Source organism: Ammospiza caudacuta, chromosome 14, assembly GCF_027887145.1.
Source record: "Ammospiza caudacuta isolate bAmmCau1 chromosome 14, bAmmCau1.pri, whole genome shotgun sequence".
Classification (NCBI taxonomy): Eukaryota; Metazoa; Chordata; class Aves; order Passeriformes; family Passerellidae; genus Ammospiza; species Ammospiza caudacuta.
Genome location: NC_080606.1, coordinates 17,706,665 through 17,727,356, shown reverse-complemented (window position 1 = coordinate 17,727,356; position 20,692 = coordinate 17,706,665). Strand labels below are relative to the sequence as shown.

The 20,692-nt window shown below is 41.9% G+C and overlaps 1 protein-coding gene across 1 annotated transcript in view; it reads right to left on the bottom strand.

Annotated features, from left to right (window-relative positions):
• The window catches only part of PCDH11X (protocadherin 11 X-linked), a 394,670-nt gene that overhangs the window by 207,368 nt on the left and 166,610 nt on the right, over window positions 1-20,692 (bottom strand). Inside the window, exon 6 of the mRNA XM_058814008.1 lies at window positions 19,674-19,745. Coding sequence (XP_058669991.1) covers window positions 19,674-19,745 — 72 coding nt within the window. The remainder of the gene's footprint in view (window positions 1-19,673; window positions 19,746-20,692) is intronic.

Genomic DNA, 20,692 nt, shown 5'->3' with positions numbered 1-20,692 from the left:
TGGGGTCCCAGAAATTGGGCAGAGGAAGGGACAATTCTCCCTCATCCGCCACCTGCAGCCTCTGCTCTTCAACACCCCAATGTATTTGTGTTCTTGCAGCCACGCGGTGTAAAGTAAATGACTATTTACCTTGTACTGATCTGTATCAGCTGAAAAATCACTGTAATTTAGATCTCATTTGTTTATGTAATAAATGATTTGTTTATACTGAACTCGATGCTTTACTTCAGCTCCTTGAGGTTTCATTAAATCACAAAACACTTGTGAGACCAAGCCTAGGAAAGGCAGAAACAGCAAATCTGCCATGCAGCCCTGAATGCATTAACAACCAAAGCATGCAGCCACTCCACCGTGTTTACTGGCAGAAAGAAGTGATTTCTGTGATCAGCCACTCTTGAATATGTCTGAAACTCTGATTGCAGGTGCTTTTTTTAGTGCTGATTTAAGCAAACATTCCTCATCTGACATCCTGTGAGTTTTAAGCAGGAGGAGGGTGGGGACAGCGAGTTGCACAATGCTGAGTCCCAGTCTCTGGGGGAAAATAAAAGACCTCGCTAATCTCTGATGTAATTTATCTGAGCATATGCCAAAGTGCACTAAATTGTGTAAGGGGGGATAATAAATATCTCCAGTGCATGACAGAGAGGGAATGGAGAGCTGAGCAGTTCTATTGCTCTGTTCAATCAGAAGGTTGGGCCACTTAATGCCTGAGCCCAAGGCTGAGCATCAATCTTGGCAGTGCTGTGACATGGCAGGAATTTACAGAAACGAGCAGCATTGCCTGCAAACCAGTAAATGTCGTTATGTTTATAAATATTACTATTCTCATCATGAAATTGGCCATTAACAGCTTCCAATTAGGAGGCAGAGATAACAGACATAGCTGTAACTTGGGTTAAAGATTCAGCAGAGAGCCATGGCTGTTACAGATTTCTCTTACTGCAAATTAAAAAAAAAAAAAAAAAAAAAAAAAAGAAAAAGCCTTACCACCCTTTCTTAATCTAAGAACTCTTTACTGGAGAATAGGAAGCTTTTAACTTACTTTACCTGGAGTACTGCTAAAAACAAAAGAGGACTTGCTGGTTTGGTTTGGATTTTTTTTTTTTTTTTTTATTTTGATGTCCATAACAGAATTAAATCATCTGTTCTTCTTTCTCCCCAGTTCTTGTAACACTAATTCCACAATAAAATAGTACAGCATCACCCAAATGCTAGGGAAGATTGTAAAGCCATAATAAGGTTCAGATAATTCAGTGGTGAGATGACTTTTACTGCACTAATATTTAGTTAATACAACATCTTAATCAGTTACTTTCTAGGGAAGTTCCCAAATTTTCATGCTTGCTATTGGTGTTTAATGTTTTAATGAATACCTTACACAAGAGCCTCTCAGAGAGGTGCAAACAATCCCATCAAACTTTTCCAGTCATACACAGCATTCCTTGTTTCTCTCATGCACACACAATTTTACTCATGTTGTATTGTGAGGGAAATCCCACAGATATAATCACTAAAATGGAGTTTGCTCATCTGAACAAGAGTGTGGCTTTGCAGAGATTAATCCCAAATGTAAAAAAATCTGATCCTTTGTATGCTCCTCTCCGATTTCTTAGCAAAGTGAGAATTTCCTGACCCATTGGAGGTCTCAACACAAGAAATGTGAAATTACTGCTGAGCTCTGTTATTGCTCTGTCAGAGTCCAAATTGTGGGAGGTGCAGGTGGCAACAGAAATTTCACTTGGTAACCAGAGTGAAATAACTATCTTTTTCCATGCCACAGAATGATGAACTTAGAAAGAAGTCCAAATCCAATAACTTCTTGCATAGATTAACTCCAGCTTTCTAAATAATCCAGCACATATTAGAAAGGGTCACATTTCCAGTGGCTCAAACAGCCCCAGGAGGGAAACTACAGTGGTTGCCTTTGATCTATCGGCCTATATTAAACAGTGATGTGCTGGAGCATTGGGAAATGTCCTAATTTATTCCTGGAAAATACGTATGCATATTGTCAGATGGAACACTCTTTATGCTGCAGTGGTGTATTTTATGAGAATGATTTAAAAAAGTGAAAGGAAGCAGAGAAGTGTGTCATCCATCCAAAATTGAACAGGCTCCCTGGCTAAATGGCTGAGCAGCAATTTTGATTGAGATTCTTTGCATCAAGATATCCACTTCATTTTTGTCCCACAAAACACTCCTTTCTAAGCTCAAAAGCAAAGTAAAAAATGAGTGCATAAAAAAAAAAAAAAAAAAAAAAAAGGCTAATTTCAGAGCACAGGTATTGCAAGGGGAAATCAGAGTGCCCAACACTTGCTGAGGTGTGTGCAAATACAGAAATGAGCAGAACAGGAGCTGCCCCTCCTGAGCCCCGCAGGCTCTTCCTGCAGTGCCCGGGTTTGGGAAGGTGCCACAAAAGCAAATTCATGGCACAGCCATGGTGAGAGCTTTGTGGGAGCTTCAGAGCCTGGTACCCGGGCATGCAGCTCCTCAAACCCCTCAATTTTAGAGTTCTGCCCCTGCACCAGAACTATTCCACCTGCACTGTCAGCTCCACACACATTTAGGAGTTTTTTAACATGTGCTAGTTAAAAAGCAGCAGAAAACAAAAAGCCTCCTAAAACAGAAAAGAAATACAGCTCTGCTCTCAAACACTAGATCTGTCAGCCTTTTGCACTTTTTTTTTTTTCCTCTCAAAGCAGAAATAGCAAATAGAGGGAAAAAAAAGAATTTTTCCTTTGCATTTTCTAAAATTGAATTTTTCCCCTCATATGCTCTCACTGCACCACAGGCTGGCAATGCTTTCTGAGAGGGGCAAATGTTGCACGTCCATTTCTAATCAGAAGAATTTAATAATATTCCATCAGTTGGCATTTATACTGTCAAATTTTTATTTTTTTTTTTTAGAAGAAATGTGAATACCCGTTGCTAGCCAGAGTAGCTGTGGACATGAATAGCAGCCTAACTGCCTCCTTCTGCAAAGAGAGCTCCCTCCTTGGTACAGCTGAAATCCTAATCAGAGTTCCCTCACAACACAGATATTGTAGGTGTACTGTGCTAGTCATTGCTGTTATTATAAATGACATTTCAGGAATTGAAAAAATTGTAGCTTGTCAGTTGAGACCTGTAATCGTTTTCCATTCAGGAAAGGGCTTAACAGGGCTGCTGGTAAAAGGAGGAAAAATACATTCCCTTCTTGCTAATCTCAGAAAGACACAAGTGGTCTAAATGAACAATTATCTGAGACATTGAGGGAGATATCTAATAGCACTGCATTGGAGTGAGGGTTGGTGTGTTCTGACTGTCGCAGACATCTTTTCATTAAAAATTCTTTCTTTAGGATTTTTCCTCCTGAGAAGCTGGGAGGCCTCAGGAACAAAATGCAAACAATGGTTATCTGCTGCTGTGGGATGCAACAGGTGCAGCTGGGATTGGTCTCATGGGGTTGTTTCTAATTCATGGCCAATCAGAGCCCAGTTAGCCTGGACTCTCTGTCCGAGACGCAAACCTTTATTATTCACTCCTTTCTATTCTTAGCTTAGCCAGCCTTCTGAGATGAAACATTTTCTTCTATTCTTTTTAGTATATTTTAATGTAATGTATATCATAAAATAATGAATCAGCCTTCTGAACATGGAGTCAACATTCTCGTCTCTTCCCTCACCTGAAAACCCCTGTGAACACTGTCACATTCTGATGGGAATTTAATTTAATTTAACTCCAAATCAGCCCCATCTGACCAGGATGCTGCAGCAGCTCCAGGGAGGGGAGCAGAGGTGGCCCTGCCCTTTCCAAAATGTGCCCAGAGAGCCCCTGGTGCCACCTGCCCATGGCTGAGGGGTCAGGAAATGCCACCCTCAGGTGCCCACCCTAAAGCAGGCAGAGGCCACAAGATGAATCCACTCCAAAACATAAGCTGTGCAACCCAAGAGCAGTTCCTGAGCCTGGTGCTGCTACTGCAGTCCTCAATGGAAAGTCACTTTAATAGAACCCCTTACGATGCCTTCAAATTGCTCCCTAAAATGGAATAAATGAGACAGATGCTTTAAACTTTCAGATGTTTAACCATGTATTCCTACTGTGTATTTCTATTTCTACCCTGTATTTCTATTTCTACTGTGTACTTCATATAACGTGCTTGTTGCTGTCTGTGGCCATGAGAAAAGAACTTATGTTCACAATCTAAAGTACAAGTTACATTAGAACTCCTCAAAAAATCTAATAGCCTTTCTAGATGATAGCCTGTGTTAGAAATAAACAGCCAGGAACGGTTCATGGTACATGCAGATAACTGTGAGATAAGCAGTGAAAAAAGAGAAATTACATGATTTAATATTAAGCTGTTGTAGTGGCCTGCTGGGGAAGGAGGGAAAAAGTAATCACTGTTAAGCACAGACTTGAAACACCACCTTCAAAACAAACCAGAGGAACCTAAACCTCTCTTCCTAACAATATTAATAATCACCAAATATTATAATTTTGATGATAATTGCAATCTCAGCCATACAAATTAAGCAGAGCATCCCTTCTCTCCAAACTGCTGCAGCCCAGCCCTGCTGCCACGGGCAGTGGAAATCACAGTGCCCACTTGGTCAGAAAATCAGAGCTCCCCTTCCTGCCCAGCATCCCTTCGTCCTCTGGTGAGCATTGCAGAAAGGCTGGAGCACTGCAGGAAGAATGGCTGTGCAATAAAAGTGTAATTGAAATGGCTGCACTGCTGCCTCATTTCATTACTCACACTGGCCTCTGCTTGTTAAATTTTAAGATCTCTTGGGAAACCAGTGCATAATATAACAACACTCCACAGTGTCAAAACAACCCCTGCTATGATTTATCTCATGCATGACATCAAGGATCTATTTTAAAGTAAAGATTTTACCAGTGAAACAAGTCCTTAAACTTTTCCAGTTCCCTGAATTTAAAGAACAGAGACTAAAAATTGTGGGCAAATTTAAGGAGTTTCTAGAGTTCCAGTTGTCTTTGCCTGCCTGAAATGTTTTGAGTATCCTCACTCTTCTGCATCTCCAAAGTCATTATAAGAAGAAAATCTAATCTGGGTTTCTTGAACAACAATTACTACAAGAAAACAAAATTTCATCAAGCAGGCAACTAACAGAAGAAAAACAAACAAACAAAAAATCCAATTACAAACTTAGAAATTCTTTGGTTTAGAGTAATTTTAAAGTTCCATTCAACACACAGGGATTGTAAATCCTTTTGGGTGCCACACACCAACATTTCAGGGAGGGATATCTGGATACCAGCACAGCCCTGCTGCCATGGGCTGCTCTCTTGGATTTGCCTTTTGAACTTCAGCTTTACTAACAAGATCTGAAATTAATGGACTCTGAAAGGTAAAAAAGGTGCATTTCTGCACCTCCTTGCTAACTTCACCAGCAACTACAATTAAATTGGAAAACCCTTACAACCACAACTACCATTACAAAAATCCCTTCTGCCCCATGCAGGTAAGGTCACCACTGAATATTCTGCTTTATTTGTTTCCAAGGAAAACCAGGTGCACAACAGCAGTGCCATTTCTTCATCTGCCCTTAATTTCTCCATAAAATCTGCCACGGCCATGGCATGTTACCTGTAGGAAACGCCATAAAATTAATTTTGTCTGGGCTTAATTAGCAGTTTTATATTTAGCTCCTTCCAGTGCACAGAGGAGCCTTGGCTCCTCTGCAGCCATGCCCAGGAGTCACTAATAGGCCATATAACACAAATACAACATTTTGCTCTGTGCTGCTATGGAAGATTGATCATTTCCAGCGGGTTTTTATGCAGAGGCAATTTCTCCTTAGTGTCAGGAAACCGTGGCTAACTGAGGTAAACACCCTGCCAGAGGGACTTTCAGAAGAACACTGGAGTAATGATTTCAGCAAGTACTTTCTACACCCACCTGCCCTTGCCTTGTAAAAGCTGAGCCAAGGACCAGAAGAGCCTTAGAGGGGACCCAGAGCAGTTTCCCCAGGGGACCCCAGAGATGCTGCTTTGCCACCAGAGCAAATACCGAAGGCTCAGAATGGCCACGACACCCCAGCACTGCAGCTCAGAGCAAAAACAGCACAGGACACTAATTACAAGGGAGGTGAAACCATCCTTCTGAAAAATTCACCACCAGTCATGGTGTCGCCTTGATTTTTTTAAGATTTTCTAAGCTTTCTGATGTTTATATTCTTGTAACAAACTTGCTCACACAGTTTCTGTAAATGCCTCATTGTTTTGCATTCCTTTATGGAGGAGGAGAAATCTGATGGACTGCTGGTTTGTCCAGCGTCATTGGAGAGGTGGCACTGTCACCCTCCAATCCACTGCCACTCTTGGAAACCTATAAATGTCGGAGTCAGAAAATAAACTTCTCTTTCTTACCTTGATAACAGCAAAATGTGTGCTCGTGTTGTTTCGTGTCCTACAGTGACATCAGGGTTAGACACCCCAGGGTTTTGCTCTTTGTTTCCCTGTTTCTCCCTGGCAGATGCAGTGAGTGAAGCCTCTGAGTGATGATGACTGCTCATCACCCAGCACCCCTGGCTCCATTCTAAAATTTATTCTAACATAAGTAGTGCAATTCCTAGGCACTGGCAACAGGACACGGGGCTGTCACAGTTAAATTTGGCCACCAGCTCCTTTTCACTCCCTCAGCCCGTGCTGATCCTCAGCCCCTGGGAAGAGGCAGAAGCCCCAAATAATCCAGGCCAGATCAATAACAAGGGGACAGGCCACTGGAGCCCTAGGTCTGCACGCTGTTAACACAACCTGTGTGTTCTGCCTCTTCTCTATAGAAATTTAAACAATTTAAACCTTACAGTCTAAAAGATATTGGGGAAGTAGAAATCAATGGAAGCTTTGTTATTTCAAGAAAGCAATTCCAAGGAGTCTGAAGCATTGTCTCCTCAGGACTTCGGTTTGCATTTTCATGCAATTGTGTTGCAAATTCTTTGGCTGGAGAAGAAAAAAAACTATGGAGAAGCTGAGTGGCCTTTCTGTGCACTGCTCCCTACAGAATGAAATTAATAAGTTACTTGACTTCCACTTTGCCTTAACATTATTGCTTGTTATTTAACTTAAAAAAAATAAATCAGATTTTTATTGTTACAGAACCTCAACCTGTTCTGAACTCTGCAGTTCTGTCAGAGGCATCGACTATAATGATCCAGATCTCAAGGTCAGAAATATAAAGAACTGAGTAAACCAGTAATTTCACACTGTGTAACAGTCTCTGAGAATACTGGCCCCTGACATATCATGCCATGAAGAAAAACAAGGAACTTTCATTTTTGATTTAAAGAGTCTAAGTTTACTCAAAGGTGTTTTTGCTATCCCCCAAAGTTTTAGAGCAGTATAACCAGCCTTTACAACTTGTCAGCATTTAATAGCCTACACCCCAATGATTGATTTTCTTCAATTGGCTTTTTTTCCCCCCCTCTCCAACCCATGTACTTAGGTTTTAGGTGCAGCAGGTTGACAAGGCATCAATCATGGCTAAACAGACTAATTCAGAAGCATTTATTTTCTGCAGCCCTTTTGGTTTGGTCTTCTGCTGCATTCTTTGTTCTGTATGTTCCTATGTGCCAACAGAGGTTTCTGCTACAGCGTCACAAGAGAAGCTGCTCTGTGCTCTTCCTTCTGCACTCCCTCCTTCCCACCCTGCCTTCCAAGGGAGTTTGGTTCACTTGGAAAAGGAAGATCACTGAGCAAAGACCTGTGTAAGTGTTTTGGTAGTTATTACAACGTACTTAAGATATACCTGGTCCACTCCATTTAAAAATGTCATTTCTCAAGACAATACAAGACTGAGACAGGAATTTTCCTGCCCAAAAAATTGGTAGAGTTTAACAGACACCGATTTAAGCCCTGCTCTCCAATAATTCTGATATCTGAGTGCAAGTCATGTGCACTTTGTGAAATGTACAGTGTCAGACGCATCCTGGGGTTTCTAAAGCAAGGAGATATCTCTGAAAAAAATGGTAGAAATGTCTGTTAAGGTTTTTCAGTGAAAACCGATCCCTGAAGACCTGAGGTATGCTTCCAATAAGGCTGAATTAATTCAGCAAAACATACAGTATGATTTACCTGCAGTCCCTTAAACTAATATAGAGGTCTCAGGGCCTCAGAAACCTGAGGATGAACTTAAAAATAGAAAGTAATAATTCTGTGGTCTAATCTGAGCTTCATCTCTCTCAGATTGTGGAGACAGAGTCAGAGCCTGCATAGGAACAGCTCAGAAGAGGCAGGAGGAGGGAAATCCTCCAATGGCATCACAATTATCTTTATTTTATCAAGTTGCTGTAAAAGGAACATCTTTATTCCTCAGGAAAACAACACTAGACAATGCTTTTAAGATGTTTCCTAATGCTTAAGCCCCACCTCCTCTCTAGGAAGATAATTAAGAGCTGTCTTTCATCTCGCTGCTGTTTGGTGAGGATAGGAGTGGTACACAAATGACTTGAGAAGCTGCTGAGTTAAATCACTCCTGTTTGCAAAAAACTAAAATCTGCCAGAGTAAAGCAGCACTAATGGATTTGTAGCCGACAGAATAAATACCACTTGCAAGTAAAATAATATTTGTGGAATATGTGAGGAAAAACTTTCTTACATAAAGGAAAAGGCTCCTTCAATTACTGCCCACCTTGCAGCTCCCTTGGGAATTTCCCAGCCCCTTCTATCAGCTCTCTCTAGGCGGTTCTATCACGTGCCTTTATTCTTTATAAATATTGTTTTATCTTCTAACTGAAGGAAAAAAAATCCTTTTTTCCCCCTCAATCAGGATGAGTGCTACAAAAGCACTTGATATTGAAGCTGCCTGCACAGAGCCCTGGGCATGGCTGGCTTATTTCACAATGGCCACTAAGAGAAATTCATTCCTTGCAAGGGGAAAACAGCATTTTTCCATTAAGTGAACTCCTGTATAATACAGCAGCATATCTCTGCTTCTTAGAGTCCCCACAACTCTTGCTATCCTTGTTTCCAACTGAGTTGTTTACTTTCTCTCAAATGCTCAGCTTGGCAGAGCTTGTGAACAGCCTGCCACGCTGCTGAGCACAGAGCCACAAATATGAAAGGGAGAAGCGATTCTGAAGGAAGCACATCTGAAAGGAGGGAGATAAAATAGTGATGGCACGATTATTTTTATTTTATCAAGTTGCTGTAAAGCTGCCAAGCCCAGAAGCCGGGCGCTTTAGCTGTGCTCTGAAAAGAGAAAGCCAGGAAAGATCTTCCCTCTCTCACTGCTGCTCCTCACCAAAAAGTAAAAAAGTTCAGATGTTTCCATCTCAACAACACTTGTGAGTTCTGAAATAGAAAGAATGGAACAGATCATAAAGAATCCTCACTTTCACTTGAATAGGCAGAGATCTGTGCGATGGGCACAGGTATGGAAGCAGCTAAAGGAAAAACAATTGGAATTGAAAAGAGCCAAGAGCTTTGTTCTCACTGAGTGCCTCATGCACCCCTTCCCCTGCTGCTCAACAGGAAACCAAATCTGCACAGAAAAAACACCAGAATCCACTGTGATGGCAAAGATTTCATGGATCTCGGACTTGCTGAGCACAGAGATCTTCTCCAACCTAACAGATTCTGTGAAATGATCCCTAAAATAAAACTTGGGGGGGAGGAAATTTTAACGTGTACATGACAGAGGATCAGGTTTTCTCATAGGGAGATAACTATAGGAATTCAGAGAATAAAATATAAAATATTACCAGATAACTGAAAATGTCCCCACAGTGCAAAATTCTTTGGTAATAAGTAATTTATTAATCTGGTAATAGCACTTCAGATTAGGACATTGCCCTGAAAACCTTTAACTTAAAAGAAGCACCAAGAACTCATCTTGTCCATGGCAATGCCTGACTGTGGGCACCCTGGCAGGGGAAGTTTCCACAAATGGTGACAACCTGAGGATTTATAGGAGTCTTAGATGAAGAGTGCAGAGGAATTTAGAATAAAATCTTGAGGGAGAGCAGCAGCACAAAGAGAGGGCCTGACAAATAAAACAAAGTGCAATTTCTGCCTCTGTTGGTAGTTTACACCATCTGTACTGCAGATATATAGTGAAATTCAGGGCATTACAAAGTGCTGTGGAAATTTATGGATTTCCAAACAAAGCAGTAGAATATGCATCTTTCCAGGGATGATGAATTCTACAGCAAACACCAACCACTGTCAGGCTGTTTGCAACATTAATTCCTTTCTGAGTCTGGGAAATTTCTAGTATCTGTTAGAGCTGGGAAAACAGCACAGTGCACAACAATTAATTGTGGTTTTTGGGAAGGCATTTAAAAACAAAGCCAAAATGGAAAGTTTTGCTGGTCATTTTCCAAACTACAGATGCTGATCTGCAGCACCAACACCTACTGGCTGGAGCCTGGCATCCTTTTCTAATTGCATTTCCCCTGATTTAGCTTCATCAACAACTCAATTAGAACCAGTTTGTATAATTCCAGCAAAAAACAGTTTGCATTTAACAGCATGGAAGAAGGAGCCCTCCAAATGGAGAAGTTCATCCATAGAAAGGATGATGCACGCTGAAAACCTCCCTTCCTTCTTCAAGGCAGAGTTAGCTACCAACCAAAACCATTTCATTTCCTAAGAAAAGACAAATACTGAATTATGAAAATCTGTTTTCAGCTTATTTTGGGTTAGCCCATAGAGTCTGCTGTTCATCTGTGTCCTTCAGCTCCAAGCAGGCAGAATGGAGGCTGGAAATGCCATTTCAGAGGCAATGGAGTCCAGGCCACCATCTCTTTGTGACTCCCTGCAATTCACCTCCAACTGTGGCACAAACTTGTGCTGCTGGACAGTGACAGAGGGACAGCAGTGGCTGGGACTCCTACGGCCTGAAACATCAACTACTGCTTTAGAGAATGATTTTATAGATACGAAATTCATAGGTATGAATTTATAGATTTGAAATGGGACAACACAAAGGAAAAAGGAGATCTGGAGCAAGATCTCATTTGTTGAGCTAATTATGAGAGGCCACACCTGTGTCCCTGGATGAAGATGAGGGGACACAGGTAGGGGAGCCTTGTGGCCAGGCTGGATTCTGACATTCCCAGCTCAGCATCTCAATCTGCAGTCAAAAGCTGTCAGAGAAGGAAAAGGCCCCACAGCACAGTTTATTCTTCACTATTTCTCTGTTTTGAAATCCCTTCTAGGTGAAGAAAACCAATAAGATCTTAGCAAGGAGCCCCAGTGAGCTCATGAGGTCCGAGGAGTGAGAAATGTCCATTTTAAAGGGCAGTACTGCCCTAAACTGCCCTAAACAGACCCAATATGGGCACCCTGAGTGGCACAGCAGCACCTGCACCCTCTGGGAGTGCCCCTGTCTCCTTGCAGGAGCTAAAACCCACTGCAAGTGCTGACTCTGGTAATCTCCCCTCGTTATTAGTTGGATTCTTTCTCAAAGGCAGATGGAGGGAGCAGTGGTGTTAATCTCATTTGGGATTGAATGAGTCCAAAATACCCATTACCTTACAGGCACTGGGGCACCAAGCAGGAGTTTGTCTGCTTTATGTGCAGCAATTTTCAGCCAAAAAATTAATCAGACCATAAAATATCTTTCAAGAAAAACAATGATTTTGCAGATGAGGAGCTGCCTCAGAGGGTGAGCAACCTGGCAACCCAGAGCCAACATCCCCACTAAGACACAAAACAATAATCATAGAACTTAATGGACTGGTGAAATCCCACATTTCAGTTAACTAAATTCAAGCAAGATCTCTTTTCAACACTGAAGAGGTGTGAGAGAGAGTTTGGTTGTGCATTGGGAGCTTTAACAGCATTTATGAATAATTTGTCCCCACCACTGGGTTTCAGCCTCCATCCTTTGTGAGAAAGAGTGAAATATTCAGTGTTAAAAGAATCCCAGCTGGACTGAACCTCTGCAGGTGAAGAGCTCACAGGGCACTCAGTGCCTCCTCCTGACATTGCCTGGGACAAGATTTTATGGCTCCGTTTGCTGTCCAGAATGAAAAGTTTGTGTCACTAATTCATCAGGAATTAAGAAATAATGTTCTTACTGAACATTGGAAAAGTTTACTTTAAAAAAAGCCAAACAACGAACCAAAAACACCATCATCAGGAAAAGATGGTTACAAGTTTCCTACAAACAGCGTGGGAAGGAAAACATCAGGAGATCAACTAAGAGTAAAACCCCAAAACTTCCAAAAGCTTTCCCTCAAACACACTCCATGCTAAGATCTGCATGGAAGCCAATACCATTTTTAAGATTTAAGGCACAACAGCAGAGGGATTTTATTATGTTCATGCTTTCCAAGGGCTTTTCAAGCTGCTCCTGTCCCTCCCAGCTGCACAAATCCCTGCTCTGGTGGGGCAGTGAAGGGGGTGGATCTGTCCTGAGCACAGCTCCTGCCTCCCCTTGCAGTGACAGCCAGGTGGGCACCACAAAAGGGACGCCTCCATCAATCCCAGCTCCTCTGTTTTTCCAATTTGCAGAGTTATGCAAGCTGAGCATGGCTCACAGCACTAAGTTACAGTCCAGTGGCACTAAATGGTTTTGATATTTGGACTTTTCTCCTAAATAACAGGGATGTCTCTGCTCCCTCGCCAAAAGGTGAAGGAAAAGGAAAACCATTCTGAGCATCCCCATGGATAAGTGAGCACCTCACAGAGCTCACCTACATCCTCTGTTAGCAGGCCCAGGTGATTTACCCAGACTCTGACCGGGCTTTGTGCATCTCCAAAGATGAAGGAGGAGCTGCCTACCTGCCCTTTTTAAACACTGCTTCACTGCTGAGTGCCCAGCTCAGTGTGAGGAGGAGGATAAGTACCCTGGCTGCTCTGAGCAGCCCAGCTCCCTCCTGCAGCCCCAGATAAGGCACTGGCAGCTTTTTGGGGTTCCCTGTTTGCACTGGGGTTACCCTGTTTGCCCTGGGCTGGGAGCCAGGTGATGCTCTACAGTGTCGCAGACATCTATTTGTGAAAATCTTCTCATGAAAATCTTTTCTTAGGATTTTTTCCCTTCTGAGGAGCTGAGGCCTCGGGAACAAAATGCAAACAATGGTTATCTGCTGCTGTGGAGTGCAACAGGTGCATCTGGCATTGGTCTCGGGTGGATGTTTGGTTTTAGTGACCACTCACGGCAGAGCTGCTGCTCTCTCTCTGTCCGAGCCACAGACCTTTGTTAAGCATTCCATTCTATTCTTACCTAGCCTTCTGAGAGAAACCTTTCCTTCTATTCTTCTTAGTTAGGTACAATGTAATAGATATATCCTAAACTAATAAATCAGCCTTCTGAACACTGAGTCAACATTCTCGTCTCTTCCCTCATCCAAGAACCCCTGTGAAAAATGTCACACTACAGCTGAGCTCCCTGCTTTTCCTACCAGCCCTCTCCTCTCTGCCCCTCTGAGTCTGTAACAGCAGCCCTGACGTGTCAGAAGCAAGAGGAAAGAAAAGATTTAACAGTGAGAGCCAAAGGAATTAGGCAGACGACGTCACAGACAGAAAGGGAAGAGACGTTGAACAAGGCAAATGACTCAGAAAGGATTTAAATACCTCAAGGAGGACCTGGAGCCTTTGCTACAGGCTGATTTCCCCGTGAGCAGTTGGGATGTTTGGGCTGTGGGAGCGCAGGGAGCAGTGTGACAGCACATCCAGCCCCATGAGCTCAGTGGGAACTGTCTGGGGAGCCCTCCCTGCTTTTAATTAGCTCAGGAGAGAACTCTACGTTGGCCCAAATTGAGAGGCTTTATATCATGGAATCACAACCCAGTCTGGAAAACAGACAGCTAAACTTAAATGAAATGGGAATTATATTCTGCTTTTGTAATAGTCTCCCCTGCTGAAATCAATAGCAAATTCAGTGCTCACAGCTCTGAGAGCTGCTTCCTTTTGTCCTTATTTTCTCTGAGTGACTTTTCAGCTACACAGAGACTAACCTCCACTGCCATGCACTATGGCAAATCAGGATCTTGAAAAAATGATTTTACACATAGTAAAGTCTGTCTGAAAGCTGCCAGGTTAATACAAATAGAGTTCTGCCTGTGGCCAGGTAGCCTCAGCATCCCTGCTCCGCTGCGGAGTAAGTCTTGATTTAATTAGAATTAAGATTTTATTTGCAAACATCTTGTAATTACTTTTTTTATTTTACAGTTGAATACTCCCAGTGGCCTACTACAGGCTGATATACTGGTTTATATGTGGCAAGTTGGTGGTGTTCTATTCCACATTAACTGGAACCAGGGGAAGCTATCAATAGACAAGAATTTGTTAATGCCCCTTTCCACTCCATAAACTGCCTTTTCAGAGTCACCTTCCAGAACTGTGCCCTGATTTCTGGATGCATTATTTGTTCAGGATGTCAGGGATAATTAGTGCATTTTCTTTTCTCTTCAGTTTCTCAATAAAATGTTATTTTGTTCCTGCAGATACTCAAATCACATCAGGACAACTCTCTGCTTCCATTGGCTTCAAGCTTGGGAGGCCTCCATTACAAGAGATCAAGCACCAGGTTTTAAGACTGCTCAAAAATAGTTCAGAAATTTATATAGGCAATCCTAATTTCATTTTTAATCCCCATATCTTCTGCGCTGATCTGGTCTTTTTTTACTTGTTTAGGTTTTTTATAATTTTACCAAGGGTTTGTGTTACACTCAGGATTAAAACTGAAGCTCCATTACATAAGAAATATATTCAAGGAATATTTGAATTTACTAAGGCACCAAACAAACTAGGAATATTTTGAGCACACAGATTCTAAATACTGAATATAACCTGGGTGTGAATAGACTGTATAAATCTGTTTAGGTAGATAGTTTCTATTGAAGACACCAAACCAGGATAAAAGCTTTGTTTTCATTCTGACTTTGACTGGTTTTGAGTCCTAAAGGCTCAAGCTGTGACTTAAGCAAACAGAGCACACCAGGACCCCATGAACAATAATTCAATACTCATGAACTGTGGGAACAAAATATGCATTGAATTCTTATTAATTGCTTCTCTTCAGATATTTAACTACAGTTGCTAATATTTGTTCCTAATTTAAAACACTCTTTTTATAATTAAGAAAAAACAACAAACAACCTATTTTAATTTTGAATATTTTCAAAGCCAAGATCAAACCACAGGCCATATTGCAATATATCTCACTTGTCAATAAAGTGAGCGCCTAAATAAGTACCTTCAAGCATATTTATCAGAAGCAGAGCAGCAAACGTGGTTGGATTATATTTATTACTGGCATCTTTTTGCCTGTGAGCAGGAGCTGAGGGGAACAAGGTGAATTGCCAGCTGTCCTAATAAGACATCTCTGTCAGAAGGTCCAGAAATGCTCAGGGGAGAGCCTGGCTGCAGATTAGGGCTCCAAGGCAATGAAAAGAACACAAAGTGCTGCACATGGCTGTGCCTGCATCGCTGGGCATTTGGAGGCAACCAGAATTACATGACTTGATTTACTCTACAAAAACTGATTAGTAAAACCCCCTGTGGATTTCCTAACTATACTATGGAGGGATATAAGATTAGTGTAGCAATTCCCATCATCAAACGTATTTACTGCTAAACTATTGGATTAGTGATGTTGTATCCACTATTCTAAGATTATAAAGTGATTCTTTAAAATTGAGCAAAAAAAAAAAAAAACTAACCCTACACTCTATCATTTGTAATTAGATTTGAGCGAGTGGCTTTGCCTTTCCAGAAAAAGCAATTTTGCTAAAAAAAAAAAAATAAAAATGGACTGTGTTCTGCACACAAATAAAGAGAAAATGAAACTATAGATTCAGAAGAATCCTCTTTTTGAGACGCAAATGGCTGGATTTGGGTGGATCTTGTTGTGATGCCCAGTGCTGTGGAATACCCCACCTCTCCAGCAGGTGGTAATGAAGCCTTGTTGGTGTGAGATGTGGTTTATTTGAACACACATCATTTATTGGACATCATCATCCTCAGATGTTCACCCCTCCCAGAGAGCTCTGAGGGCCATCACTGTCTCAGGTTCCACTGACAGTGAGCAGTGAAGGAGGAAAAGCATGAGAAGAGGGGATAAATTAACATGCTCATTAACGTAATTATGCTACATTTGGCCAGGAAGATTAATGCAGCTATATCCTGACTTTTTAGCCATTATCTTCAGTGACTAAAAGCACTTGGAGTTCTTACAATTAATAAACAAAAAAAGCTGCAGCACTACCATCACCTTCTCACATTTTATCCTGTTGAACACCTCTAGGCACCACTTGTATGCAGTATTTCAGAAACACACATTATAGACAGTGATGTAGGAGTCACCAAAAAGAAATTAAATCAGAAATATTCTGCAACGGAAGAGTGGGAGTTTTGTTGTACCTGTCATGCTGGCAAACCTCGCTGTTTGCCACTACTGCAGTTTAAACTTGAGCATTGTTCCTTTTCAAGAAGAAAATGGTAAATCCCTGTTGTCTCTTTCTAGAATCCTCTTCCCAGTAACGACAGAATTCTGGAGGCTTTAGGGCTGGAGAAGACCTGGTGATCCCACATCTCCCTGGGCTGCCTAATTCCAGTTTTCAGTGAAGAATTTTTCCTTTTTTGCCATCTCATCTAAACCTTGGCAAACCTTGAGGCCATTTCCTCTCATCCAGGCAGTTGTTTCCCGAGACCAATCCCACCTTGCCAAAGGCTGGGAGAAACAATTTGTTTCTGGTTCAGAACCATGGTGACCAACATTATTTCATGTCACTGCCACACAAAATTCAGCAGCAGCAACCTCAGAAATTTAAACAATCACAGATTATTTTGATTTTAAATTGTCCTGCCTATAATGGACTGTAAATTTAGAGGCTACAAATACATAATCTTAACCACAGCAGCTCTGAACAGCCTTGACAGGGTTTATCAGCTAAATGTTTAATCAGGCAAAGCAGCAAAAAACACAACCACAGGAATACATGGTATTTAGCATTTAAATAAAGCTTGTAAACCAATGACAAGTCTATTTGGGCAACTACTCCCACACGTGTTCCTTATCTGCAAAGGTCTTGTCCCAAATTTATCGGAACAAGTCTCTCGTACTTTATTTTCCAGGCAGGAACATCAGTTTCCATTCACTGAGCTCACACAAAAAAGATGCAGAAAACTACAAGTTAAAAGCCACGGCCATGAAAAAAGCATTCCCACAACGTCAATGTCATTCTGCTCTGTGAACTTAATCAAGCACAGCCAAAACCCCTAAAAATCACAATTGTAAAACCAAGAACAAAAGCCCCACCACACAGAAGGAGAAACGAGCCTGACGAAGCACCGCAGCTCTTTTCTTGTCTAATTGCAGAGCTGTTTCAAAATTCCCAGCAAAACCTGGCTGCTTCCACAATCCAACCTTGAGCAAATAAGGCGAGCAGGAGCCAGGGCAGCACAAACCCCAAATCCTCGTTTGCCCAGCCTGTAAGCTCTGTGTGAAATTGCCCTGCTGCTCATGGGCACCAGCTTCTCCCTGCTGCTGGCAGGGCCCAGATGTGGCTCCTTCTGCCTCGCTGCCCCTTGGCCCCGCACACAGACCCTGCTCTGGGGCTGCTCCATTCCCTCTCTGCTGGCAGAGCTCGTCCCACAGCAGCCCGAGCACACCAAATGATTTTCTATTGTTGTTATTAAATAGGCACAAGTAGCGAGACTCTCCCTTGTGTGTGGTTTGGGGGGACTCAAAAAACTCCCGTGGAAGTTACACCTTTTTGTACTGAGGAATTGGCTCTGCTCGTGGTTCATTCCAGCAGCTTTTAAATACATTTCTCCTCCTTTTAGAGCTGGGAACCATTTGCTTTATGAGCACCATTTGGATCATTTGCCTGTTGCTCATAAAATAGACAAAGCTTTTATCCATGCCATGAATTTTTACTCACTTTTTACAAAATACCTAAGGAGGGATTTGCAGTGGCCAGAATTACATCCATGAAAGAATTATCAACTAATTCAATTTTCTGCTACAATAATGGCTCCAGCAGTTTTTGATTTTGTTGATTACATTTCTTCTCTCCAAGAAACAAGAAAAGAATGTTAGCATTAGTTTCTTTGTATGTATTTGTTTTAGAAAACAGACTATCTTTTAAAATGAAAAATAAATAGGAATGATGAAAATATTTTGTGAATTTTTACCTTTGTGGTTATTAATTAAATGCAGATTTCGATAGCAATCGAACAACACGGTGATGGTCTGTTGTTGTTCCAGCAAGAACGAGGATTCCCATCAACACTGGGACAGTGCAACAGAATATTTCCTCGGCAGGACTGCTGGCAACAAGTCACACAAAGCACCAAGGAGAAGTGGCTGCAAAATTCACCTGTGTCACCCACGTTCACACACCAGTGCGTGTGACAATCGTAAACGACAATCGTAAATGCGTAAACGACAATCACAGCATCAAGCTGCTTCAACAGCTCCTCTCTCAACTCGGAGGCCAAAATGCTCTCCAAGAAGCCAAACCCAGCCCCAACCCAAGCTCCTGGTGAGGAAATGCTGCAGGAGAGGAACAGGAGGAGCCATCAATGCTCCGTCAGCTGGGACCAGACGCCTCCCTGCAGGTTGTCCCAGCACATGAAGGGTTAATGCCTGCTGCTAGCTGAGGAGCACTGCAAGCCCCGCAGGACTGCACATAAACATCATTGATTGCAGACTCAGGTCGATGGGGTTTAATTGCTGTGATTAGCAGCTGCCTGCATGGAGGGTTTGGGGGGTTTGGCCATGCAGGGCTGGGAGCAGCACACCCTGAACTGGGACAAGGGGAAATCCTTGGGGAGCAGCAGCTCAGGGACTGCCCTGCAGCACGAGGCTTGCAGGTTTACGGACAGAAATCTCCTCTGTGCATGCACAAACATGAACAGCACGCAGCTGGGTTTATCAGCTGAGAGTTTCTATATTTTAGCCAGCTCTACAGACTGTCCTGTGGAGCCTGCACAGCCAGCGCTGCACCTGCTAAGGGGAAATGCACTCAGGCATGAGCAGAGCTGTGAGGGCTTTCTCACTTCTGCTTCTCAATCCCTGCACTGTATTTGCCACAAGCTTTGGGAGCAGAACCTCTGGAAAAAAACTTAGCTTCCAGGGTTTCACATCTCACCGCTTCTTTCCTTCCCTCACATCACCTCTGAAGCCACATGTGCAGTACAGTGATACGCAGGGAATAAACAGCAAAAAGGGCTCTCAAATCCTCCACATAAAACATTTACAATAAACATTTTTTCAAGTAACTACGAACACCAAAATATTCATACCCATTCTGCGTTAAGAAAGATTGCATATTTATATCCATGTTTCTTTATTACTTTTTGCATGGTTAATTATTGTTTCATTCTCGGTTAAGTCCTCATGAAGCAAAAGGCTGATGTCTCAAACCTCCCTCCCAAAATAACAAACATTCACCATTTCATTTCTATACCAGATGCTCACAGTTTATTGGCACACCAATAAAACCATCAAAGTAATTTTGTTTTGTCAAGTTCTGCAATTTTTTTTAAGCACAAGTTGAAGGCAAGATAAGGCTGGCATTCCTCCCTTAAAAAGAACTTAAAGGGGACCACCAGTAGTCTGGGCAGCCAAAAACCAAAACAAACTATTTTGACATGTGATAGAAGAACCACAGAACAACTTTTTGCAACTTTTTTTGCAGATTATGTCCATAAATACTTATAGAAACCAGCACTACAGACAAGAAGTGATCAGAAAAGTTGTTCCAGCCTACCTGTGGCTGAGTCCAGGGCTCCAAGGTAGTTTCTTTCAAAGGAGTTTGTGGCCTTCCCACTTCTTTCGTGTGCTTTTGGGAGAGAAAAAGATGTCAGTGATATGTTCAGTCAGCATTCAGCATTAATATCCCTTGAGGGAATAAAACAGGTACAAATTCCATACAATAATGTATCAATGCATCAATGCACACATTTGGTGTAGGCTGTAAGTAACTTTTTATTTTTCCACCAGCTAAATAACTTTATAGAGTTGCTGTATCTTTGAAGGTGTGGGGGTATACACCTTCATCTGTGCATACAGGTAAAAAATTCAGCTGAAAATATGAAATTATTTGCCACCAGAGTAAGGCTCAGAAGCAGAAATTCAGAGGGAACTCAACTCTGGTTTCTCCCCTGTTTTCTGCCCAGGCTGTGTTATACTCACTGTAACTTCAATAGATGAATCCAAAAAGGAATTTATGGGAAACACTTTTTAAGGCTGAATTATTTGGATGTGGAGCCATATTTTCAGGTGAGAGCCCTTGTCTTTCCTTAATCCTCAGAGCTGGAGCCAGGAGACAGAGCAGTTAAAGGTTTTCTGTCTCCTTGGCTTCCCACCACTTGGAATGTTCTACGAACAACCACCCCAAACCGAAAGTCATTTAATATAATAAATTAAAATGGTCTTCAAAGACTCTGATCCTTCACACTTCCTTTTTTTACAATACCAAAACATCCTGCAATTCTTTATTAACATCTAATTACTGCAATAATAAATGCATTGGTAGATTTTGGTCACTGGGCCTGAGCATTGAGCAGGATGTTGGCACCTTTTAATTTTCTCCATATGTGCTTCCAGTGAGGGAATTTCTCACACTGTTGTGAAGGATACAAGTCTCTCATTTTCTTTCTCCCTAAATTTTTCTTCTGTCATAAAACAGAAACAAGAAAGAAAATATCTTCTGCTGAAATACGTTTAAGCAGCACCAAGGTTTTCCTCCTCCTAAAATACATCTCTAATGACAATCCCTTTGACCAT